The sequence below is a fragment of the Lynx rufus genome, unplaced genomic scaffold (genome assembly GCF_022079265.1).
Source record: "Lynx rufus isolate CCGP_SWC_20201006 ecotype Redwood Valley unplaced genomic scaffold, mLynRuf1.p SCAF_9, whole genome shotgun sequence".
Lineage (NCBI taxonomy): Eukaryota > Metazoa > Chordata > Mammalia > Carnivora > Felidae > Lynx > Lynx rufus.
Window position 1 is genome coordinate 20,224,392 of NW_025814897.1, and position 27,299 is coordinate 20,251,690.

At 45.3% G+C, this 27,299-nt stretch overlaps 1 protein-coding gene across 1 annotated transcript; it reads right to left on the bottom strand.

The window, feature by feature from the left end:
* Positions 1–1,102: 1,102 nt before the first annotated feature.
* CLMP (CXADR like membrane protein) lies at positions 1,103–26,813 on the bottom strand. The gene is given in 8 exon segments (XM_047071938.1): positions 1,103–4,157; positions 4,160–4,404; positions 4,983–5,124; positions 6,281–6,403; positions 6,865–7,032; positions 8,022–8,223; positions 25,955–26,112; positions 26,801–26,813. Coding segments are annotated over 8 exon segments (1,104 nt in total). The 3' UTR covers positions 1,103–4,104.
* Between the last annotated feature and the right edge of the window lie 486 nt (positions 26,814–27,299).

The following is a 27,299-nucleotide window of genomic DNA, read 5'->3' on the forward strand; positions in this document are numbered from 1 at the left end:
AGAATCTTTGGTCTGTGTTTGTTTTTTTATTTTTTTAATGTTTATTTATTATTCAGAGACGGAGCGTGAGTGGGGAGGGGCAGAGAGAGAGAGAGGGAGACAGAATCTGAAACAGGCTCCAGGCTCTGAGCTGTCAGCACAGAGCCTGATGAGGGGCTCGAACTCACAAACCACAAGATGGTGAGCTGAGCCGAAGTCGGAGGCTTAATGGACTGAGCCACCCAGGTGCCCCTGGTCTGTTTTTTAGTTACACTACAGTGTAATTTTCTTTCTAGAAACACCTATAACTTCAACTCCAGAAAGTGGAAGATGTGTGCTGTGGGAGGCTCCTTTCAATTTTCTTTGGTATCTACAGTCTTCTCCCACTCAACCTATCAAGGACAGTCTCTGAACTATGCCCTACATATCACAGTTTTTAACTAGCCTCTGAACTACCCACATTTTAACTACTGAACCATTGGAAAATGGAACAAGGGCCAAACCACCTAACAGCAGTGATTAAAGTAGAGTAGATAACCAGTTTCCAGTCATTCAAAAGTACATTGTAGGACTTGAACTATGCTCTTATTACATAGAATGATTCAGAGTTTGTGGATTTAAAGGTCAGTAAGATGACTGTCCTGTCTCCACCTCTTTAAATGCACAAGGTCTCAAACACATTCAGGATGGAAAATTAAAGTTTGGGGGCATAGGAACTGCAGTGAAGAAGTCTGAGGGCTTGGGTTTCTGACTGGGGAATGGAGTCCTTAACATATCTGAGCCTGTCACATGTTCTAAGTGCTCTGTGTATATCACCTCCTCTAATTCTGTGAACTTTGTTTCAGATTCATTTGAATCTCTTGTATTTACTTCTTTTGAGATTTATTTGAACCCCCAAGTGTGGAGTTCTTTTGGCACTTGACCTTGGCATAAAATATTTGCTTAAGAAATACTATTTATTTTGGTAAAGTCTTTTAGAGCAGGAACTCTGCCATAATTTGGTATGTCCAGTACTGCTTAGCATCTTGCCTTGTGAGAAAATAGTACTTGGTATATTTGGGACTGAAATCAATAAATAATAGATCCTATGTAGGCTGAGTTCTTCCATTCCTCTTTTGTCAGCAAGCTAATGAACAAATTTCCAGTGCAGGTTATACGAGCTTCACCTTCTACAGTATCACCTTTACTTATTTATTTTTTAATTGCTGATACAGATGCATCTGTAATAAATATTTGGTTTTTGTGATCAAATACAGTCTCAATTACAAGGCAACTTAGAAGTTAAAATATGAACAGTTTAACACCAGAAATGAAGCAAAATTCTCCATCTTTTTGCATGAGCCATTCGGAAAATATTTTTACACAGTGTAACAGCAAGGGCATCAACTTCATTATTTTCCAAATTTCAGTTTGGTTTATATGTTTTATTGAAATGGTTATTCTCTAAACATTCACACCATTCCATCGTTATCTTCTTCCACAAACATTTTTTCCTTCTACCTTTTAGTTATTTTACCATTTTGTTTGTTTCCCATAAAGGATCAAATGTATTTGACTTGCAGTGTTAATGGAATATGGCTTGAAACCTGTAGTGTCTCAAAACTGTATCTTAAGCCCAGAATTTGCCATGTCTGAACCCAAAAGCCAGACTCCAAGAGAAGTGCACTATCATTGCTAAGACTTGAACATCTTATCTCAGAATTTTCAATTCCTTAGAATTTCTCAGATTTTAGGTAGTTATCTGTGATTTTTTTTTTTTTTGTAGATTTCCACTATGAATAGATTTCCAAAATAATCTGGATATCCAACTGGTATTTGTCTTTTAATAACTAACAGGCTTAAATAATCTAAATCTCCATATCATGCAAAGGGGACTGATTCCTGCTTTCAAAGGCATTGGCAGGAAACCTTAGGTTCAAAGGTAGAAATAATGATAAGAACAAATTGCTTGTGATGGTACAGCCACAGCCTCCGTAGTGTACTTGTTTGGCTCAGGTACTGTAGGAATAAGAATTCTCAGAATCACATAGCAGAAGTGATATGTTATCACACTACCAGAAGAATAAAAAAGTAGAGTAAGGAAGGGAGTTAATATCTTACAATGAGGCAGTGTTAGTATAAGAAGCATTCCAAATATGCCAGCCTTCTTAAATTAATAGACATTCTTTACATTACTTCCTCAATGTCTCCTATTTCCCACCTTTTTTTAAAGAGGAAGATAAAACTCAGATTACAATTTTCACCCAGGGATCAACCCCAGTTTCTTAAAGAACCTTAGAAGGAAATGCATTTGCAATATCTGAGGGCTCTATTGTGAGAAACACAGACGTGAAAAAACAGAGAAATGGGGCAAAATCTCAGATCCACCATTTCTCTTTAAGCATCTGATTCCCATTTTAGAAACCATGCTGTCATCTCCAAATTCCGCATGATTTTTTTCTTCCCTGCAACCTGCTGCCCTTTTAATAATAAATATTTTGCAATACCAACGGTGATCTGGTGACATCTGCACTGGGGTCCTTGCAGGGTGGTTTCAGGTCTCCCATTCTTGCCACATGATCAGACTAACAGAATAGTTGGTCCGTTTTGATTAACAGAACAGTCAAAAGGATTAAAAAGGCAAGTTCTTGTACTGGAGGCTGCTGCTTCCTTTTTATTTTTCACACACCTTTTTTTTTCCCCCATGAATCAACTCTTCTGATGGTTATCCTGGTGAATCATTTCTGTTGTTTCCAGGAGGGTAACAGTTCAAATGTTAGCAGTCACTAATCCAGCCCTGTCCTGCCACCCACTAGTTATCCTCACCAGCTCTTCCTTAAATATAATTCCCTTTCCTTCCAGCCCACACCTGGACTTCCTCAGAGGCTAGGCTGGGAAATTACCGAAATTCTGTGTCACCCTCTCAGGAGAGAATGGTAATGATGTACTTGCAATGCCATTAGGAAACGGTAATCCTTGATCTTTTTGATAATTTAAGGTTTAGAATTATCAAAAGTCCCAGGTTCACGTCCTTGTCCTAAAATGAAAAGAAATGGAGGAAGCTCCAAGTTTGGTATAATAGTAAACTTCTTTATACCGCTCCTTGACATGTTACGGAATACGAAGAGAAAACCGATCTAAGCTCCCTTTCTAGTCATAGTCAATCTTGAAATTCTGATTTCATATGTTCTCAGAAGAGAATGCAAGGATATGTCACATGATCTTTCAGCATCTCTGAACGAGCTCTTTTTCTCTAGAAGACTTCTGAGAACATTGTCAAATGACACATAGTGAATGTTTTCTTGCTCCAGAGATATCCAGCAGGAAAGTCCTTAGAGACGTCAGATTTGAGGGAAAGTCCACAATTGTTCCAGTATAGATTTCTGATATCTGTCAGTGACCCTCTGAACATGATTAAGGTGGAAAGTTTTCTGCAGTCCCTGGTCACACGTTTTGGATTCCTCTCTTAGTTCTCTTACTGTTCACTAGAAGTAGGGAGATTAGTAGTGGATAGAGTGGGAAAACTGGCACCGCCCACTAGTTCGGCGCCTTGTGAAATTAACATCCAAACCTTATGGTAAATGAAGTCAGGTCAGAAGAAATGTTACTTCCTTCTTTGAAATTTCTCAGAAGTGATATGCCCAGTACCTGGTGCAGCTAGGTGTAATATAAGGCTGTGGGTTCCCCTTGACTCTGAATAATCACAATAATCCAGTAGATTTGCAGAAATGCATAGAAAATTTATGAACACCACCTCATTTCCCCTTGACTATGGTGAATCAAAGTATTGATACAAAACATTTCCGGTGAGAAGTTTTAAGTGTGTTCAGTTCCCCTTTCCCCAACTTTTTCCACCACAGGTCCTGGCCAACAAACACACAGAGTTGGACCCCCGCTTTTCCCCACTCTGGTCTCAAGGCACCACGAGATGCCTTTTTGGAGATGAGCAGTTTACATCCTTTTTCTTGTTCGGTGTCCTAGAAAGAAAGCACTCATTTCGATCCATTCCACGCAATGCTCACCGCTACTTAAATGACCGGTCATCTGGTTCCAGGGGGTTGTGTGGCTGGTGACTGAGCTTCAATGACTAGAAGAGTCCTAAGATCCTGACTCCTAGGAAAGCACGGGAGTCAAGTCCACTCTAATTCAGACGGTTTGCAAGGCTCTGCTCTGGCTGGGGATCATGCCGGGTGTGGTTCTGCTTTGGTCAGGGTAGCATGGTGGACTTTCTTTGGTTCAGAACCTCTCCCCGCTGGCCCCACCAGGCTGTATGCATGGGTGGCCAGCCCCGGCTGGGGTGCTGCTTCCGTCGACAGCGTCCGCTGGCTGCGTGAGGCACTATTTGCTGTGGAGCGAGTGGAGGAAGAACCAGAGCGTGAGCTTCGAGAGCCTGAGGAAGAGGAGCTAGGTTTCACCAGGCGGGCTTTCGGGGCTTCCGCATCTTCTCTGAGGAGGAAAAAAACCAGCAAAGGTAAACTTTAACACCGGCAAGACTATGATACACCTTCCACTACGGTTGCTTCCTTCTGAGGCTTCCCAATAAATTCCTCAAGCCGTAAACTTCACATTATATCACTGGAAGGCAGCCATTTAGGGGAAGAGGGACTTCCCCAGTGGCTGAGACTTAGCGGTTGACTTAGGCAAATGGATGTTTTGTTAGCCCTGAAGTCAACTCTATTACTCTGGGAGAGTACACGCTTACCATTGAGATTGATCTGGGGCTTGTCTACGCAAACCCTTTCACGGACCATCGGTTATGCCCGTTCCTTATTGTAGGCCCTTCGTAAGTGGACACGAATCAGAAGTAATGTAAAGTTGATCTTTTAATTACCAGTTGAGGATAGGCAGTTTCACGATAAAGGCAAGGGAAACCAGACTTTCTGTCCCTAGGCTGGAACTCCTTGCCTACCAGAATAACCCTTTTAACAGATTCACAGTTAAGAGCAAATGGGACATTTATGTTCGCTGGTCACTACGGAGCTGGAAAGGAAGCCTAGGACAAGGGATTTCGGAGGGAGGTTTACCGAATTTCATTAGGTCTCTCTTCTTCCTCATATCTCTCTTTGTCTTTCCTTCGGATTAGCAGCCATACCAGGAGGAATGTCAGCAGGGCTCCAGCCACCATGCCTGTCACCGCTCCTGCAATCATGCCGATGCTTTGTACATCTATTTTCTCAGAAACAAAAGCAGAAGTAAAACCAAACATAAGCTAGGGAACGCATGAACTTAAAAACATAAGCCCCATATAGGGGGTAGAGTTTACTTAAATAAACAAACAAACAAAAAAAAAAACCCGTAAGTCCTGGACAGGATGGGTATTTCCAGATCTATCTTTCAGAGTTTTCCATTTACCCTTGATGTATGACTGTCCTTCTTGGTATTGAAAGGTGGCAGAATATGCCACCCCAAAATATGCCTCTTTGCCATTAGGACTGTTTTAACCTAATTTTTTTTCTTAATGTTTATTTTTGAGAGAGTACAAGTGGGGGAGGGGCAGAGGCAGAGGGAGACACAGAATCCGAAGCAGGCTCCAGGCTCAGCACAGAGCCTGTCGCGGGGCTCAGACTCACCAACCACAAGACCATGACCTGAGCCAAAGTCAGACACTTAACCGACTGAGCCACCCAGGTGCCCCTAAGCTGATTTTTTTAAAGTAGGCTCCACACCCAGCGTGGTGCTTGAACTCACAACCCTGAGATCAAGAGTCAAGTCCTATGCTCTACTAACTGAGCCAGCCAGATGCCCCCTTAATCTGATTATTTTTGAGAAACAGCAGACACAGGAGAAGTTCTAAAAACAAAGCACAAGTTCCCCTTTTATAAGGGAAATTTACATTTATAAAGGAAATCTGGGGTGCCTGGGTGGCTCAGTCGGTTAAGCATCCAAGTTCGGCTCAGATCATGATCTCACGGTCCGTGAGTTCGAGCCCCGCGTCGGGCTCTGTGCTGACAGCTCAGAGCCTGGAGCCTGTTTCAGATTCTGTGTCTCCCTCTCTCTCTGACCCTCCCCTGTTCATGTGCTGTCTCTCTCTGTCTCAAAAATAAATAATAAAAAAATGTTAAAAAAAAAAAAAAAGGAAATCTCCCTCCGGTCCCCTCCTGGACCTAACACATTTCTTTAGGGAGCTGACAGATTCACACGTTTGTAAATACAGTTAGCTACACCAGTTGAATGTTCACTGCAACTACCGAATTTATTTTCACGGTCACCACGTCCTCCCGGAAAGAAAGATTTTGGCCTTGACCTTACTCTTACTTGCGATGAAAGGTGCTGTACGCCAAACCACGACGCGACCACAGGAATAAACCGTTTGGATACTTACGCTGTACAGTCACTCGCACCACACAGCTTTCCTTCCCGGCCTCGTTGCCTGCTGTGCACTGGTAGAGCCCAGAGGAGGACATGGTGAGATTCTGCAGCAGAACGCGTCCAGGGTTATTGTAGTCTACATAAGCAGAAGGAACGACTGTAATCCCCTGAGTGACAGGGCCTCTGTATTGTTTGCTTCAGTGCATCATTGACCTAAGATTCTCTAACACAATTTGGTGAGGAGGAGATAGTAGATTTCTTGGAAGACGGAAAAGGCAAACATTCTTTTAACGTGTGCGTCCGCCAAGAGTTACAAAAGACTGAACGTGTAAGGGACACCAAACACGATCATTTAGATACAATGGCTACGCAGTATATTTCTTCCTCATTTCTTCTGCCACTTTTAGGTGCCATTTGAGGAGGGAAAGGATGGATTTTTCTCTTTTCCTGTCCCGGTTGACGGATGAAAAGTAGGAGCTCAGGGAGATTTGGCCGTGCACTCAAGGTCACGTGGTGAGTTGCTGACAAACGGGATTTAGGATTCATGGCTAGAGTACCATTCTGTGGTCTCAGCAGACTGATGGGAAGGTGACTTACCAATCCTGGACCTGGGAGGGAGATGCTCATCCTCTCCCTCCTTCTCCCGAACTCGCTGCCAGTCATACACGATGGGCTTTGTGCCAGAGGCTGACTCACACTGCAGAGTCAGGTCACTTCCTTCCGTCAGCTCTCCTTCCAACTCACACTTGGGCTTTGATGGTCTCACTGGCAAAAAGAAAGAAGCTTCAAAGATGGCCACACACCAGACTCCATGGAAGAACTATGTCCTGTTGAGTTGTTTCTCTAGCTGGCCATCGTCTGGTCAACTTTTGGGTGGGGATTCAGTAGCCTTTTGCTACCTAACTATGCTTTACACCACCCCCAGAAATACACGCCCCCTCCATCCCCTGTGTGTGCGTGTGTGCACGCGTGTGCGCACGCACACACACAAACACACACACACAAAATTCTGGCTGCTTCCAGTGGTGCTGTTGTAATTTCCAGAGGCTCCCTCAGAAACCTCCTCATCACTTCTCAAAGAGGACACTGTTCTTTAATTAGAAATTTTAGGGGTGGTGTCTGGGTGGCTCAGTCAGTTGAGCGTCTGGCTTCAGCTCAGGTCATGATCTCACGGTTTTTGACTTCGAGCTCCGCGTCGGGCTCTGTGCTGACAGCTCAGAGCCTGGAGCCTGTTTTGGATTCTGTGTTTCCCTCTCTCTCTGTTCCTCCCCCGCTCATGGTCTGTCTGTCTCTCTCAAATAAACATTAAAAAAAATTTTTAATAAAAAAAAATAAGAAATTTTAGGAAAGTTGAGTGTGATTTTACTAATACTGAAACCGGGACAGAAGTCTGTTAACTCGGAAGCAATTAAATGGAACTCAGCAGCTCTCGCTGTCAGAAACCAGAAAGGGAGTTGAATCGTACCTGCGAGATTTAAGTTAAATACAAGAACACCACTTAAACGTCAAAGGAGATTTAAATTTTGTAATGCACTACCAGGGAAAATTGTGATTCTTCTTTCTCCTTTTATTACGTCTAAAATATAGAACATAAACTATAGAACATACACACTTCTTTCCGGAAACTGGACTAGCTGATCTCTGCATGTATGATGCAGGGTATTGAAAACTTTCATATCCCCACGATGCATTTGGCTATTCCTCACAGAGACCTTATTACTAAGATACAGGCGTGTACCTTGGTGCTGTCTTACCTAAGACTTTTAAGGTGACGTGGCTCCACACATAGCGCCCTGAATTCTTCACCTTGCAGGTGTACCGGCCCTCATCACTGGGCTTCAGAGGCTCAATCTGTAGGGAAGCATCTCCTGCCAGGAAATTGGAAGCAAAGGCCACTCGGCCCTTCTGTTCCTCAGTCAAGTTACTGTAGACATGATGACTGGAGTAAGTGATCACCTGTGGGACAGACCAAGGCAGGGTCAAGCAATGTGGCCCTCAGCCTTCCTCTCTTGCTGATGTCAAGATGAGGGATGAGAACGCTCCTAATGGAACAATGCAGCCAAGACTGGGGCTGATTCTAAGGGTCCAAAAGACCTCTGTTCTAAATGAAGTTAAAAGCACAATATGTTTCTCTAGGCCTTTCTCCTCCTTCCCAAAATAGCAACACTTCATATTTGTGCACGTTTTAATTACAGAGTAGCAACTGTTTCACTAAATTCTCAGAACCATTTCATTTCATTTTTTTTTTTAAGGTTTCTTTCTTTCTGAGACAGAGGGAGGGAGACAGAGCAGGAGTGGGGGAGGGGCAGCGAGAGAGGGAGACCCAGAATCGGAAGCAGGCTCCAGGCTCCGAGCCGTCAGCCCAGAGCCTGACTCGGGGCTGGAACTCACGAACTGTGAGATATGACCTGAGCCGAAGCTGGCCGCTCAAGCGACTGAGCCACCCAGGTGCCCCAGAACCATTTCATTCCATAGGTAAGGAATTTTAAACTTGAGTTACTTGTGTAATCATGACCACACAGCTAAGGCAAGGAAGGAAGCTGACGCACAATAAATGTATCGAGAACTGGCTGTGAGGAGAACTGGCAGAACGGCATGGGAAGGAGACTTTCCAACGTTTGCATTTCCTACGAACTGCATGTGAGCTGTTCAAAATACACCACACTCAGGGCAGCTGGGTGGCTCAGTCAGTTAAGGTCTGACCTCGGCTCAGGTCATGATCTCACAGTTGGTGGGTTTGAGCCCCGTGTCGGGCTCTGTGCTGACGGCTCAGAGCCTGGAGCCTGCTCCGGATTCTGCGTGTCTCTCTCTCTCTGCTCCTCTCCCACTCACACGCACACACACACACACACACACACACTCTCTCTCTCTCTCTCTCTCTCTCTGCCCCTCCCTCACTTGTGCTGTGTCTCTCTGACTCTCTCAAAAATAAACAAACATTAAAACATTTTTTTAAAAAATACACAACACTCCTTGTTCTGGGTGCTTTTACATCTAGCTTATTTCTCACATGATTTTTGCAAGTTAAGTAGCCCTCCTCCTGCCTTATCTGTGGTTTCACTTTCCGTGGTGTCAGTTACCCAAGGTCTGGAAGCAGATGATTGTCCTTCTGACATATTGTCAGAAGGTCAATAGTAGCCTAACACTGTATCACAACGCCTGTGTCGTTCTCCTTGTCCGTCTCATCACAGAGGCACTCTATCATCTCACATCATCACAAGAAGAAGGGTGACTATGGTACCATAAGATTTTGAGAGGGGGAGAGAAAAACTATGGTCATATAGCTTTAGGGTCATTTTATTATTAGTTATTTTATTAATGATTGTTAATTTCTTACTCTGCCTTACTTATCAATTAAATGTTATCACAGGTATGTATGTATAGGAAGAAACACAGTGCAGATAGGATTTGGCGTTATTCACAATTTCAGGCATCCAGTGGGGGTTTCGGAACACATCCCACGTGGGTAAGAGGCGGACAGTGTATTCATGATCTCCATTTCACAGACAAGTAGCAGAACTCGGATTTGAACATCACCGTCTAAGGCCATTCAGTTCGTTGTCCCGGTATACCACTTATCTCAGCCACTTCCTGTGGCCATCTCCACTCATTTCACAGCTCATTAACTGCTTTTCTAGAAAGTTTGGAAATGAAGGAGGAAAAGCGACACTATCAAATCAATCTGTTTTGTTCTTACAAAAGTTTAGAGTCCAGGGGGTTCCTGGTTGGCTCAGTCGGTTAAGTAAAGTGTACAACTCTTGATTTCGGCTCAGATCATGATCTCACGGTTTGTGAGTTCGAGTCCCACATTGGGCTCTCTGCTGTCAGCATGGAGCCTGCTTGGGATCCTCTGTCCCCCCCCCCCCCCGCCCCGCTCCTCTCTGTCCTACCCCTGGTCACTCTCTCTCTCAAAAATAAACGTTAAAAAAAAAAAATCAAAAGTTTAGAGGCCAGCCAAAGGGTTTGGAGGAGTTAAAGAGTAGGAGTCAATGCTTAAAATTCAAGTCTAATACTGAGGACTTCATTGTTTGGCTTTCCTTTGTGGGGGGTGTCACTGACAATTAGTAAAGGGAAGTCGGGTGGAAAAAAAATGACATCCCTTCCTTCCATAAAATACATGTGAGCCATCATGCCTTTGTTTTTCAAGGCAGGGAAACCAAAGTTTAGATCTCCCTAGCAAAAAAAAAAAAGAGTTTTTGTGAAGTTTCATCTGCCTGCATCACAGCCCATAGTTCTCGAATCCTTCCTGGGTTCTGTTCCTCCTTTGTCTCACCCCTATTAGTCACAAAAACCATACTGATCCAGTCCACCAAGACTTCAAGCTATATAACTTCAGCTTTGCCCTTCCTACCACTCATCAATCATATTCTTAAATTCATTTGATTTTAAATGCCAGCAAACATTTTTTTGGAATGACTGCTTCCCATCAGGTCTGGGGGAGGCTATTCAGATGACTAAAACCCTCTTCCTGTGTTCAAGTGATTTAAAATCTAATGGGATTAACAAGGAGAGAAGTATAAACATAGAAAAAGGATTAATTAACTTGAAATAGTATCAGAGAGAATGTCCCAGAAAAGTTGGAAGCATTCGAGTTAGGCTTTGAAAGATAAGTAGATGAAATAAGAGATAACAGAGGCAGGGCGAAGCGGGCTGCAGGGAGCATTCCAGATACACAGAAGGCACTAAAAACAGGCTTGCAGGCATAGGGGAGTCTCCCAGGCACATTTCTGGCTGCAGCTGTTCAAATTGTTTCGCTCCGCTCAAGCCCTGAACCCCGTCCTCCATCACAGGATGCTCTACAATGCATCAAATGCTTTCCTGAAAAGATTTGAAGCCATCCAAGAAAACGTCCATCCGTTCTCTCTCCATTATGTCAAAACCCTTCGGTGGCATCCATGTTACCTTCTCCATCTTTCTGAGAAACGAGTTTTCTCCTTTCTCTGCGTACTCTTTTTCATCAGCAAACATGTATTGCATTCGCATGGCAGGGTACAGGGCCGGGTGCCGGACAACAAGCAGGAATAAGACACCAGAGCCTACCCTGAGGACCTCACACTCTTGTGGGCGACACGTTGGGGAGAAGAAAGTAAGAGAAAAGTAAAGGTAGACCCTGCAACCGATACTAAACTTAAGACATTTTCAGGGTGCCTGGGTGGCTTGGTTGGTTGAGCGTCCGACTCTTTTTTTTTTTTTTTTTTTTAAATTTTTTTTTTCAAACGTTTATTTATTTTTGGGACAGAGAGAGACAGAGCACGAACGGGGGAGGGGCAGAGAGAGAGGGAGACACAGAATCGGAAACAGGCTCCAGGCTCTGAGCCATCAGCCCAGAGCCCGACGCGGGGCTCGAACTCACGGACCGCGAGATCGCGACCCGGCCGAAGTCGGACGCTTAACCGACTGCGCCACCCAGGCGCCCCGAGCGTCCGACTCTTGATTTCAGCTCAGGTCATGATCCCAGGGTCATGGGATGGAGCCCTGTGTTGGGCTCCACGCTGAGCGTGGAACGTGCTTAGGATTCTCTCTCTCTCTCTCTCTCTCTCTCTCTCTCCTCTACGCCTCCCCCACTCACACGCGCTGTCTCTCTCTCTCTCTAAAATAAAAATAAAAAATAAATAGACTTAAGACATGTTTAGTATTCAATTCTGCCCACTCGTTTCAACCAGCACTACTGTTGTGATCATTCTCATCTCTCTGTGCCAACACAGTTTGGGGCCCCAGTTTCATATTTCCAGCTGCGTGGCTGCGTCTGTATTTCTGCCCTCTGCAGCCTGTAACATTGTAAATTGGATGCCAAGTTAATACCAATGTAAAACTCACAGGGGCTCTTTTCCAGCTCAGAAGCCTTCAGTGGCTCCTGGCCACCTCTGAATGATGACCAGATTCAGTCTAGAGTCCTCACAGTGACCTCTGCTTTACCTTCCCAATCTCAGCTCCTATTGGCCACCTCCCCTACCTGCATACTATCAGGTAACATCATCTCCCTTCCATTAATACAGGTTATGTTTTCTTTGTACTCCATGCCTTTGCCTGCTGCATTTTCCCACACAGAAACTCCCTTTTCTCCATCTCTCCACATAAAGAATTCCCAATCATTCTCTTAAATCCAAAATCAATGTTAACTTCGCGTGACACATTCCCTGTTAATGACACTCAGATTAATGGTCTCTTCTCTTTGCTTTCACCCATAGCGCTTTTTTGTGTTTTGTTTTGCAGCATTTTTATGTGAGGAGAAATCGTGAAAGACTTTGGTCTCATAGGTTGCTGGATCCCCTTCCTGTAAGGCTGGGTGTCGTCCAGGAGAGCGTTGAGGGCATTCGGGTTTTATGTGTCTGTTGCCCTGAATGGTCTTTGGCTAGGCTGTTTTGCAACTCGGCAGTCCTTTCGTGAATACACAGTCCCTGAAAACAGACTCTGTACTTGGCACTGTGCTAGAGAGGATACCAATTCAGAGAAAATTGTTTTATGAACGTGTTGAGGACCAGGACGTGCCAAAATACGCCACTTTGCACGTGCCTAAGAATTCATTTCAAATGCTGAAGGCGTTTGAGTTCCTGAAGTTCCTTATCAGACCTAAAAGCAGAGCCTCTCAAAAGAATTTGTCCTAAATCCCCTCCTGAGAGCAACTCTAATCTCTTCGAGGAGACCAGAAATCTGGCACCACACCCCCCACCCGGACAGACAAGGTCACACACTAGCAGATCTCCCATCTGTTCTTCTGAGGGCCCATTTCTTTTCCTCAGAAGTCATTTGCTTTTCCCTAACTGCCCTCTCTCCTCTTCCCTTTCCCCCACTAAGTTAGGCAGACAGCCGAATTCTAGCCACCACTTGAGGTTACTCATCTGTGGGTATTCGCTGCATGCTACATAAATGGTACACAGAAGTTACAAACTTGTTTGTCAGTTTCCTGTTAATCTGTCCCTTGAAATATAAGGGTTGTACATCTGAAATATAAGGGTATGTGTCAATTGCATCTCAGTAAAAAACTTTACACTTTTTAAAGAGAGACAACAAACCAACAAAAATCTTTTGTCAGTCCAATTTATAGTGCCCCAGCTGGAGATCCTAGGAAGAGAAAGGGGAAAAGACATTCTTTTCCCTCTCCTGCGGTTTTAAAAGACAACTTAGAAAAGAAAAGGGTAAAGGGCACCTGGGTGGCTCAGTTGGTTAAGCGTCTGGCCTTTGGCTCAGGTCATGATTCGTGAGTTCGAACTCCGCGTCGGGCTGGAGCCCGCTTCCAGCTCTGTGTCTCCCTCTCTCTGCCCCTCCACCACCCCTGCTCACATTCTGTCTCTCTCTCTCTCTCCCCAAAATAAATATTAAAAACAAGGGGGAAATTATGACCCTCATATGCATAGAAATAGGCCCATGTCGAAGATTTTATTGCACTCACTAATAAATGATGGAACCAGAAAGATTTTGCAACAGGTTCAAATGAGAATTGGACTAAGATTCATAGTCTCCTTCGGACAAATTTAATTTGCATTTCTACAAACAGGAACCACAGCTATGCGATTGGTAGGAAACAGGGAAATCGCTATGGGCATTCCACGAGTTAATTTCTACTTCTGCAGAAATGAATACGTGAGGAAAATTAGACCCTAATTCATCTCCGGAAAATATGGAGTCTGAGCATGAAGCTGATGTCTGGGAGGGACCTTGTATGTGGGAGGTGGAAGCAAGTGTTCCTATTGGGGTAGGGGGGGAGCCTCGAAGGGTTAGATTCCTTGAAGACCGCTCCCCTCTGCCCTGCCCCTACTCCCCGACAGCCTCCTCTGTCAGCAGGTGGCTTCACGGTTCAACTCTGCAAATTGAATAAGGTGGTCAAAGTAGACCTTATTGGAAGGAGACAGGACAGTCAATACTTGAGATGTGGAACTAACCTTGGAGCTTTCTAGGAGAAAGAGAGTTCTAAGTGGAGGAAAAAGCCAGTGCAGAGACCCTAAGGCAGAAGAGTGCCTTGACATACTTGCGGACCAGCAGAGAGGTCAGGTAACTGGAGTAAGCCAGGGGAATTGTAAACGACGAAGTCAGGCAGTGGGACCAGATCCTGCGGGGGCGGGGCTCTGGTCCATTATAAAGATGATGATGGCTTTCATTTTGTGGAAGTGGGGGGCTATTATAGGATCTTGAGCAGAATAGCATCATGATATGATTTATTTTGAGAATAGGCTGTAGGAGGCCAAGAGTGGAAATGGGAAAACCAGTCAAGAGGCTATTCTAGTAAAGATCCAGGCAATAGATGCACAGCCTCTACGGTGGTAACAGTGGAAGAGACAAGAAGTGATCAGATTCAAAGTGTACTTTGAAGATGAAACCAACCGGATCTCCCAATAAACCAACACCCTTCTTTAAGCATTTTTTTAATGTTTATTTTATTTTTGAGACAGAGAGAGACAGAGCATGAGCGGGGGAGGGGCAGAGAGAGAGACACACACACAGAATCCGAAGCAGGCTCCAGGCTCCGAGCTGTCAGCACAGAGCCCGACGCGGGGCTCGAACTCACGAACCGTGAGATCATAACCTGAGCAGAAGTCGGATGCTTAACCGGCTTAGCCACCCAGGCATCCCGTGACCACCTTATTTAAATGTATATTTGTGGTATGAGAAAAAGAGAGGAGTCCAGGACCACGCTCAGGTGTTTGGCATGAGCCTCTGAAAAGAGAGAACAGCTACTAACCAAGAGAAGAAAGCCAGGGAGAGGAGGTTTGGGTGCACAGTGTGGGGAATTGGGAGTGTGCACAGTGAGGGGAATTGGGAGTTTGGTTTTCAGATACTTGTTAGACTCCCAGAGGAGGCATAGAGTAAGTAAGCAGTTGCATAAAAATGAGTCAGATATTCGGGGGGGGGGGTAGTCCTGGAGATATACATTTGGGAATTCTAAGCTTGTGGATAGTATTTAAGGCCGTGAGACTGGATAAGATCCTGGAGGGCACGAATCTACAGATTAAGAAAAGAAGGCATAAGGAGGCTATCCAAATGGTGGATATCTAAACACAAAGGTTAAAACTCATTAAAATACCACGGGGTGGGGGGGGCGCCTGGGTGGCTCAGTTGGTTAAGCGTCCGACTCTTGATTTTGGCTCCGGTCATGATCTTGAGGTTTGTGGGATGGAACCCCATTGTCGGGCTCTGTGCTGACAGCGCGGAGCCCGCTTGGGATTCCTTCTGTCTTCCTCTCTGCCCCTCCCTCATTCACGCTTTCTCTCTCTCAAAAATAAACATTTAAAAATAAATAAATAAATAACCAAACTTAAAATACCAACCTCAGAGTAAAATTGATAATGCCATCTCGGATCTCTTTCGCTGACTATTCAAGTCCAGCCTTTGCTCACCATTTCCGGCCTCACCCCTGGATGAGACCGCCTCTGCCTCCTACCCTCTCTTTCCTAGAGACTCAGTGAGTTGAATCCTGAAACCACCTGCTGAGGCAGGAGGCAGTAGGGGAGTAGGGGCAGGGGGAGCAGCCTCCAAGGGCTTCATTACACTCATTATCATACAAATAGAAGACCTCTCCCTACCCCACCCTGAACACCTGCCCATAGCCTCCCACAGACACCACAGGGAGGTCACTCCTGAACTTCATCTTCACGCAGGGGAATATTCTGGAAAGTACAGGAAATGCATGACTTCAATCAAATGTGCAGTGTTTACTTCCGGACAAAAGTTTTACCTTGAAGTTCTGCATTCTTTTCAACAGGGAGCTGTAAATTACGGGGGCGGCGACAGAGGGAGAGAAAGGGATTTAGCTTCAGGAATTTGGGGTTTAGATCCTAGCTCTGAAATCTGTCTTGGGCAAGGGGCTTCACCTTTTAAAGTCTAAAAGGTATGAAGCCCCGCACGGTCCATGAGTTCGAGCCCCGTGTCGGGTTCTGTGCTGACCGCTCAGAGCCTGGCGCCTGCTTCAGATTCTGTGTCTCCCTCTCTCTCTGCCCCTCCCATGCCACCCTCTGTTTCTCTCTCTCTGAATAAACCTTAAAAATAAATGAATGAGTGAATGAATGAATGAATAAATAAATAAATAAAAAGAAGGTTTGAAGCCCAAGTTTTCTGGAGAAGAATTAAGGTCTAATTTTCTTCACATATTAAAAGAAAATTACAAAAACAATTCTTAGCTCCACAAGCTTATAGTACTAATTTTAAGAGCAGATATCTGTGGAAGGACCTCGTTCCTTTGCTCACTGACCATTCAGTGACTACACTGTGACAAATTCAGCACTCGGCCCCGGAGTTAGGAAAATATGCATCAGGCCTAGAAACGAAAATCCATCAACACGACGCAATACGTTCGGCCAGGGGGTTGTGTTTTTATTTAACAAACACGTATGTGGTATTTATTTTGTGCTAGGCACTGTCCTAAATACTTTACAAGTATTAACTCCTCTCATTAAAGAGAAAACCTTGGCAGTGAAACGTTCACGAGATTAAGGAGATTAAGGAAGTGAGTCTCTGAGACAAACTGCTTAGACTTAAGGCCGTTCTTTTGTTTCACAAATACTTAGAGAAGGCCTTCAACGAAGTGGGTACATATATCCCAATCTAAAATGGGGCGGCTGCAGTCTGGTCCTACTCAAGTGGGGCTGTTTTTGTGGGCCCTCCTATATTCACTAACTCATTACTGCATTCCCATGGAGACGGGGCATCCCAGCAAGGAGTTCTTAGGGCCAGGCAGAGGTTTCTTTCCTATTCTTATCCCTTAAAATGTGACCAACCTTGTGTGCCAGGCTACAGCCAGTAATGTGGAGAAGAAAGGCAAAAGAAATACAGATAAAATTAAATTTCCCTACAACTTGCAGCTCATTGGGGCATCTTGGTGGCTCAGTTGGTTAAGCACCCGATTTTGGCTCAGGTCACGATCTCACCGTTCAGGAGTTCGAGCCCTGCGTTGGGCTCTGTGCTGAGAGCCTGGAGACTGCTTCGGATTCTGTTTCTCCCTCTCTCTCTCTCTCTCTCTCTCTCTGCCCCTCCCCCTCTTGCACCCTGTCTCTCTCTCTCTCTCTCTCTCAAAAATAAATAAACATTGGGGCACTTGGGTGGCTCACCCGGTTAAGTGGCCGACTTTGGCTCAGGTCATGATCTCACCGTTTATGAGTTCAAGCCCCACATTGGGCTCTGTGCTGACAGCTCAGAGCCTGGAGCCTACCTCAGACTCTGTCTCCTCTCTCTCTGCCCCTCCCCTGCTCACTCTATGCTTATCTCTCTCAAAAGTAAATAAATATAAAAAGATTTTTTTAATAAATAAAAAAAAAGAGAATCATATTTTTTTTTAAAAAGAAAGGATAGGTTTCTTGGGGGCTAGTGGAAGGAGTGACCATAGAAATGCCAAATCGCTGAGACAATAGCAAGAGGAGGAAATAAGTTAGTGATAGGAAAAAACCTGGAAGGCTGGGATCTTATCTCTTAAGACTGAAAGTTGGGGGCTGATGTATGGAGTAAGATGGGAATGCCTAACAGGTGCCCAATTAATGTCCCTTTCTTTCTGACTTCTTCCTATTACCTTGTAGGTGCATAATCACTACAAGGAAGTTAGTTTGTACTTCCTAGGAAGAATGAAGAGATTCTAAACCTAGAAACCGGTAAAGCGCTGGGTAATTTTTTTCTTTTCTTTTCTTTTCTTTTCTTTTCTTTTCTTTTCTTTTCTTTTCTTTTCTTTTTATTTATTTTTGAGAGAGAGAGAGAGAGAAAGCAGGAGCTCAAGCACGAGCAGGGGAGGAGCAGGGAGAGACAGAATCTCAGGTGCTGTCAGCGGGGAGCCCGAAGCGGTCTCCAACTCGTGAGATCATGAGCCGAAATTGAGAGTCAGATGCTTGACCAACTGAGCCAGCCAGGCACCCCAAGAGCTGGGTAATTTTTATGCATTTTGGGGTTTTGTGGGCTTTGGGAAGTTGGTGAACCTTTACACATAGCAGGTACATACAACCGAAGCGTAAGTTTCATGAAATAGCTTTTCCAGTCGGTGGTAAAAAAAAAAAAAAAAAAAAAAAGAAAAGTCTGCTCACTTAGAATCCACTACAGGGCCTTGATTTTGAAAACCTTAGCCCCAGGGCTGCACCAGGGCACAGTGATTGAGAGTGAGCTGGCTGGAAAGTCCACCGGTTTACATTCCAATGGGAGCCCGCCACTTAGAGCTGTGTGATGGGGGTCAGTTAATCAACCTTTCCAAACCTTTAGTTCCTCAATTGTAAAACAGGAATAAGCTACTTCATCGGGGTTTTGTGGCAATGAGAGAATAAGCGCTCACAATTACTTTCATTAGTCTGATTCCGGGTTTACGAAAGCCCCTAAGGTTTCCAAAATTGTCCAGCCCAGTACCCAAACAACATTAGTCATTCCATACATTTGTATATTAAAGCTTCCCTAGCTGAAAGCCTCCATTTGTTTTCCATCACCTGTGTGCCCTTATGGACCAAAGCTTAGCCCTCTGAATGTGGCACCTAAGGCCAGTACAGCCTGGACTCCACCTCATCTTTGGTCCCTGTCCTCACCTCTCTGAAGAGCCTAGTCCCCAAATTCGATGTCCCTTGATTCTGGAACAACACCCTCAGATGTGTCTTTGTCTCAGATCATGCAGTCTTCTTCTTTTGAAATGCTTCTCTTTTATTTTTGCCTACACAACACCTACAGGCCTCAAGATCAAGCTCAAGGGCCAGCTTCTCTGTATTCTAGCCTTTTCTGGCTCCCTGTGTAGAATCACTGACTTCCTCCAGCAAGCCTCAGCCCTTTGGGCTGACAACATAGCACTTAATACATTCAGGTAGGGCTGACTCCTGAGGACTTTTCTCTCCTTTCCCCCAAATCCTGCCCCCCCATTATTATTATTATTATTTTAGAAGATTTTATTTTTAAGTAATCTCTACACCCAACATGGGACTTGAACTCACAACCCCAAGATCAAGAGTCACATGCTCTACCGACTAAGCCAGCCAGGAGCGCCCCCCCCACCCCGTCCCATTAATTAATGGAAAGAAAAAAAGGAGCGGGGGGAGACAACCAAGGTAAGTAGTTAACATCTTTGGAAAGCGGAAATTATACAACTCCATAATAATCTGACTATAATTAAATAACCATGACCTAATATAAGCATTTTACACTCATTTATGACACAGGTTGGGGATCAGTTACAGCCTTGCAGTTTGTCTCCATTTTTTCAGACATACATTTAATCTTAGATACTTGTGTCTCTTTGTTTTGTTGTGTGATTTTTTTTTTTTTAGTTTAAAATAGTTTTATAAGGATATGTTATAACATATGACTGTTCACGCCACCAAATTTTGATCATAGAGCTTATTTTGTTTGGCAGCAGCGGGCAGGTTTTCCAAATAGTCATCATTTTTCTCTGGTCTGCACAGACGTCTTCTCATTAGCTGCCTTCTGCTTTTGTTGCATTATCTCAGAGTCCCTCGGCTTTCCCTGAGAGGTAGTCAAGCTATCCTCTTTTTGATGAGGGAGCCTAAGGCCAGCTGACACCCCGCAACCCCCTTCCCCCGCCCCAGGTGGGACCTGTGTGACATTCCTCAGGCACTCCAGGCAGCCCAAGAACAAAGGAAAGAGAAAAACCAATGGTTGACTGATAGAGATCACAGTTAGCCAGGATAGGAGTCTCCCATCACTTTACAAAAGTCTTAGTAAATTACAAGAAAAAAGCAATCTTATCAATAGCCTAATCTCCAGAAACCCATAGACTCAGTTTCCCGGAGCCCCAACATCACCCTCCCCTCCATAGTGCCGCGGGGAACAAAGGCAAGAAAAAAATGGTAAATAAAATTAAGTTTCTTTAGAACCTGCAGCCCACTGACAAATACTTGAGACAGGCAGAGTAAAACATTCCTCCAGGAACTCTCAGTCTTTATGTTAATGCCTTACTGGAGGGAAGATAACTTTAGTTCAACAATAACAAGGCCTCCGCAGTCCTCTTTAGCATATGAAAGTCGTTTTGGGAACCTCCCTTTGGCCTTTACCTCCCCCGACTCCACGGGTCCTGTCCCCTGCTTTAATAAAACCACCTTCTCCTCCCAAAGACCTCTCAGGAGTTCTTTCCTGGCCATCGGCACCAGACCACCGCCCACCACTCCAAAACCACATCATTTTCTTTTTCCCTTGCTAATTTCCTGGGGTTTCTTCATGTTTTTCTGGCGGGCAAGTTCTCGCTAATTTCCGAGGGCCATGCAGACCCCGGACCGAGCCCGGAGGAGAGCTACTGGGGAGAGAGCAGCGGCCTCCCAGCTCGCTCAGCGAGGCTGTCGGTCATGCCCACCGGCAACTCTTGAAGGCTAAGCCCCTAGGGGCGCCCTCTGCAGGGCAGACACCTCTGCTCCTCCCACAGCCCCGCCCGCCGAGGCCCTGCTTTGTTGTGGTTTTAATTCTAGGAAACCCAGAGCTGAGGCTAAGTCCTTGTTCCAGGTGTGACGGGAGAACAGCGCACATACATTCAATCCTTCTGCAAACAGACAACAAATGAAGTACATGAATTGCAGCTGCTGTGGGGCTGTTTGTCTTCTGACATTCCAGGTGGACCCGTTCCCAGCGCATTTTTGAGAGGAGGAGGACGGTTTGTTAGGACCTGATGGAACAGATGGAGCAGCTCAGCTTTCTAGCAGGGGCTCTGCTGCGCCAAGGGCCCCGCGCAGTAATCGTGCAACTGCCTTGAACGGAAATGAACGTAGGCCCCTCTCTGTGGTTTCGATGAGGGTTTTTCCTGTACGGTATCAAAGAAAAGGGGCAAAGGGAGAAAGGATGTGCCAGAGAGGTCTGGCAGGGGAATGAGAACATCCCTGTCCTAATTTCTTCGTCTGAAAAATAGAAGGGAAAGGTGTCCATTGTGTGTGCATTGTGTGGGGGGGAGGTGGTCACTCCGACTTTGGAAATTAACTATGTGCCCATCCCTAGAACCAGGAGGAAAGCTCCAGAGTTCTAGCGGCCATGCTACCCACCTGGACTGAAATTCATATATTCCCCAAACTGCCTACCCACCCCCAAGCGTTTCCGGCACCTCTGAGCATCCTAGACAAAAGGGGTGGAGCCAATTCTGCTCAGATTGAAACGCAAAGCTAAACTTGGGGTCTAGGTCATTGGCTAGCCTACCTTAGGCACCACCTCCGTTCCAGCCCCTCCCGGATTTTTTTCCCACCCTCACTCTCATTCCGGACATGGTGCCAAATTTACCCACTACATTTTTATTATGCCCATCGTGATATTCCAACTACCCATGGCTATAGTTTAAGCCCTTATTGTATAGCTTGAAATTGTTCAACTGACCTTGCTTCCATTCGAGTCTGCTTTAAATCAGTGCGGCGCTGCGCGGGCCGGAGTGATCATCTGAGATGCACATATGTCCCTTTCACTCCTAAAATCCTTCAAGAAACTCCATGACATCATAGAAAAGGATCTGAGCTCCCTAGCATGGTACACAAGACCTTTTTCACGTTCTGGTCCTGCAACCTCTGCTTGCTTACGTTTTGAGCTCCGCCTGTGCTAGCTGCTTACTTTACCGTTTCCCAGAATATTGCAGCCTTTGCGTCTGTGCTCTTGGGGGATCCTCAGGGCAGTGCCTTCTATCAACAGTCAGATCAGCTGTGACTTCTTATAGGGAGCTGCCCTTGGCCTTTCCCCCTCCTCCAACTAATTCTGGCCAGTGGCTCCTCCTTTATGTTCATCTAGAACGCTCTGCTTCTATCATGATCTATGTCAAATTGTCTCTTTACACATTTATCTCTTCAACCACCTCCTTCATGACAGAGTACGTGTATAGTGGGAATCCAGGGTTTATTCAATTTAACCTAAATTGCTTTTTGAACTTTTAGAACGTTCAACAGTGCCTGGCTTGTTCCAGCATTAATTAGGGCCCTGGCATAATTCGTTCTGTCTGGAACAATTTTCTTCCCACGTTCTCCTGATTTCCCACATAGCATGTATTATAACTTCAAATTATTTATGAAGGGAACATAGCTAGCAGTTAACAGCCCAGGTACTGACATCACAGTGCCTCATTTCAAACTGCAAAATGGGTGAACTTCTGCATTTTTCTCACTGTGTGTGTGTATGTGCACATGCTGTATGTGGTTCCTTTCTTTTTTGCAAAATAGGACTAGTAATCCTGGTTACGAGGATTAAGTTAAATGAGATCATATGTGCTAAACAGACTTGAACCTGGCAAGTAGCTAATAGTGCTCTCTGCTTAAAAAAATTTTTTTTGTTTGTTTTAAATCACTGAATGGCTGCATTGTAAGCCCCATGAAGGCAGGGACTTGGACATCTTCTTCAGTATTGTAACCCAGTGTCTACCATGGCATACGGTAGGTGCTAAATAAATGCATGTAATCTGAATGACTGAATAAATGATTGATTCTTACTTTGGAGTGTAATAGGAAAAGATAGGATTCAGTAGGCAGAGAGGGAAAGGATAGGACCTGAGGTCCCTGGGGGGCTGGGGGCGGGGGGGGGGGGGGGGGAAGCACATATTTTGGAACACCGCTGGGAGTGTCTGACCACAGGAAACTCCCCTGGGCCTAAAGTTCCTCTTAAGACTATAACTCACACCAGGGCCACACTGGGTGGCCCAGTCGGTTAAGCGCACGACTTTGGTTCAGGTCATGATCTCGCAGTGTGTGGGTTCGAGCCCCGCGTCGGGCTCTGTGCTGACAGCTTAGAGCCTGGAACCTGCTTCCGATTCTGTGTCTCCCTCTCTCTCTGTTCTTCCCCTGCTCATGCTCTGTCTCTCTCCCAGAAATAAACATTAAAAAAAAAAAATTAAAAAAAAAAAAAAAAAGAACGTCAGAGACACCACCTACCCCCCTCAGGATTCCCTCAGGAATTTGATAAAAGACCTAACTAAAATAAGTAGTCATAAAACATATGACCCACAAGGAATGACATGGCCATAGACCACCCCTCATACAGTGCAGTGGTGGCCATCGGGAATGGACAACCCAGCGCCTAGAGCTTATTGAGCCAGAAAGGGTGTGACCTGAGAGGGAACGAGGGGGGGATGGGAAGGGGAGTGGCAACCAGAACCCTATAAAACAAGGACCCTTGTCTATTGTCGCAGGCATTCACACTTTGAAATGCCCCCTCTCTGGAAAGAGAGCTTCCATACTATTCTTACTCTCTGATTTTCCACTCTAATAAACTTCTGCCTGCTGCTCATTCTGCCTCCACCTCTTCATTCTTCCAAGTGGTGAGACAACGAATCCCGGGTATTGAGAAAAAAAATCCTGCGACAGGAGTATGAATTGAAGACAGGTAGGGAACTGTCCCTGCTTCAAACGTCTCTGAAAGGCCTGCTTGAATCAACAATTAACTTCTCAGCCTTATATTCACTTGGCTACATAAGCATGCAACCTTTCTTTTTCTTTTTCTTTTTTTTTTTCAACGTTTATTTATTTTTGGGACAGAGGGAGGCAGAGCATGAACGGGGGAGGGGCAGAGAGAGAGGGAGACACAGAATCGGAAACAGGCTCCAGGCTCTGAGCCATCAGCCCAGAGCCTGACGCGGGGCTCGAACTCCCGGACCGCGAGATAGTGACCTGGCTGAAGTCGGACGCCTAACCGACTGCGCCACCCAGGCGCCCCCTTTCTTTTTCTTTAAATGAAAACTCGTGGCTAAAAAGTTAGATGAGCGGAGTTTTTTATTTTTTTAATTTTTATTAGCAGACATGGCTCTTATTTGCTTCATGCAGAACTGAGACTATCATGTCTATGATTGACTAAGACCCCGTTGCAATCAATATGCTCAGGTTAAGGTGACCTTGCTCTCCAGAGAACAGAGAGTCTCAGGACGATGTACTATGAGAACAAAATGACAAAGTGATGTAGGAGCTAAAATCCAACAGTTACCTTGGATTTTTTTTTTTTTTTTTGTAGTGAAAATCTTAGCTTTGGGGCACCTGGGTGGCTCAGTCAGTTGAGCATCAAACTCTTGATTTCAGCTCAGATTATGATCCCAGGGTCACAGAATCGAGCCCCATGTGGGACTCTGTGCTGAGTGCTCCCTCTGCCCTTCTCCCCTGCTTGCGTGCTCTCTCTCTCTAAAAATAATAATAATAATAATAATAATAATAATTTCTTTAAGAGTGCCTGGGTGGCTCAGTAGGTTAAGCGTCCGGCTTACGCTCAGGTCATGATCTCATGGCTCCTGTGTTTGAGCCCAGGGTCGGCTCAGTGCGGACAGCTCAGAGCCTGGAGCCTGCTTCGGATTCTGTGTCTCCCTCTCTCTGCCCCTCCCCCGCTGTCACGTGTTTGTGTGTGTGTGTGTGTGTGTGTGTGTGTGTGCGCGCACGCGCGCGCACTCTCTCTCTCAAAAATAAACATTAAAAACATTAAAAAAATTTATAAAAAATAATAAAAACCTTAGCTTCCCCCAGCACAAACCATGGTATGAAATCAGCGGTATAGACAGAGGAGAAGAAAGGACACCTTTCACTTTTTAGTAGGGCAAGAGGTAAAGTTCTGAAAAGGACAAAAAATCTAAAAAGTCAGCTTCCCTGGTATTCTGTGTGATGTTTTTAAATCACAAAACTTTCGACCAACAGATTTTTATTTATTTATTTATTCTAGATTTTGTGTTTTTTTTTAATTTTTTTTTCAACGTTTTTTATTTATTTTTGGGACAGAGAGAGACAGAGCATGAACGGGCGAGGGGCAGAGAGAGAGGGAGACACAGAATCGGAAACAGGCTCCAGGCTCTGAGCCATCAGCCCAGAGCCCGACGCGGGGCTCGAACCCACGGACCGTGAGATCGTGACCTGGCTGAAGTCGGACGCTTAACCGACTGCGCCACCCAGGCGCCCCTAGATTTTGTTTTTTAAGCAATCTTTACACCCAATGCGGGGCTCCATTTCACAACCCCGAGATCAAGAGTTGCACACTTCACCAATGGAGCCAGCCCAGGTGGCCCTCAACCCAAAGAATTTTTAAAAGTCAGTGGGTAAATGGAATAGGAAGAGTTACGCTAGAAAAGCCAGGTGGAGGAAAGGTACAGAGGCTGAATGCAGCCAAGTCAGACAGGATAATACAGTAGCTAACTTAGTTCTCGCTCGGTAGAGACCAGCCCAGCGGATCGTTGGGAGCAAAGCACTCACTACAAGCTCTGTTGACATTGCCCCAAAAGCACAGAAACACCAACGGACCTCCCATCATGAGCACCGAAGACCCAGGGTCAGTTCCTTCATTTTTCCAACTCCAGAACCCATATCAATTCTTCTCCTGGCCAATTATTGAAGCGTTAACATTTTCAGTCCCGTCCTGCATTGTATGTGGTTTGTCGTATTATATACAATCTCCGAGCTTGCGAGTCATGGCTTTGTGCAAAACTTAAATGTAGGCAGGTGGTAATGGTTTCCGAGGATGGGGAGGAGCAGGCTTCCTAGTATAGATTTGGGGTTCTGGCCACTTGGCTAGGGAGTCAAGCTACTGTATCTTAGCTCCCTTCTTAGGAAAGACACTAACACTGCAGATGCCCTCCTTGGGCAAATGATAGGTGGCTTCCTAGGAGTGTTTGCTTGCCCAAAGAGCACAGACTCTCTTATCTTTAAGACCCAAATACCTTTTCTTATTTATAATGTTTGTATCTGGAGTCTTTCAACTATAAGCCAGATGGAAGAAACAGAAAACTGGAGGACTGAGGGAAGGCGACTGTAGGAGGGTGGGGAGGGGAGCCGGGGGAGGCGAGGGGTCTGGCCAGTTGTACACTCACCACTTTTTGGTTCCCTTCGTTGTCGGTGAGCAGCCATTCGATATCCAGCGTGTCTTTTTCCGGAAGCCCCAGCTGATGGTGACAGGGCAAGGTGACCCTTTCCTCTGCCACTCTCTTGATCTCAGTGTGAGTCCCCAAGGTTCCAACATAGTAGGACACTGGAAAAGAAGAGCCTCTAGTGAGTAATGCAGAAACTGGGTAGCAACGTATAGGAAGCAAATATTACAAATAATAGTTATTGGATGTTCCTGCAGGCAAGGGGCAAATCAAGGTGTCCGAAGAATCCTAGACCAGAAGCACCGGAAGTCCTGGAATCGCACAGTGGTTCCTCCATTAACTGAATTCATTGTATCTTCCATGGCCCCCCAGATTACACTCTTACCTACCTTATTGGTTTTTTATGAGTGATGGGATGACTCAGGTCAACAACTGTGTGATCTGGACCTTCTCTCCCTTACTAGCAGAGGCTTCCTTAAGAACAGAGACCGAAGGAGAAAGGCAGGGGTTGGCATCCTCCCCAGAACAGGCTCTAGGTACCATTTTCACTCCTTGAGCCATCTTAGAGACAGGTGATCCCCCCCACAGACCTACAGGGGGTGCAGGATGCCTCAGAGAATAAGTGGGCTCTTATAGGCAGTTACTACTTCCTTTAGGGACACGCATTCTCTTAACCCCAACTTCTATCTTCCATTCTTTATAGTTTCACACCACATGGCTTCAAAATATAGAGGCAACCCTTCCTATCCAAAGTGAAATTCCAAGTTCCCACATTTGGATCCCATCCCTCCACCCATCCAGTATCCCTTTGGCCACCGGGATTTCGGTTCCATTTTTGACTTTCTTTACCTCTAATTTTCATCTTCTTAAAAATATATTTTAAGTGTTTATTTATTCTTAAGAGAGAGACAGAACGTGAGCGGGGAAGGGGCAGAGCGAGAGGGAGACACAGAATCCAAAGCAGGCTCCAGGCTCTGAGCTGTCAGCCCAGAGTCCGATGCGGGGCTTGAACTCATGAGCTGTGAGATTATGACCTGAGCCGAGGTTGGACGCCTAACCGACCGAGCTACCCAGGCGCCCCTAATTTTCATCTTGTTCCAGGAACCGTATTCCGTCAGCAACTCCGGGCTCCAAAGCTCACCTTCTCTCCTTCCTATTAATCTCAGACATTGTTGGCCATTAAATCCACAGAATTAAAGAACTTCCCCTGGACTCTAGGTATGATGTGTCTGGCGTTAAGGTGGGCTGTAAGGTCCTCCTTTGTCTCCTTACACAGTGACCAAGAAGCTCAGCATGAAAATGGTTTCTTTCTCTTTCTAGTCACTTACAACATCCCCGTGCCTCATTC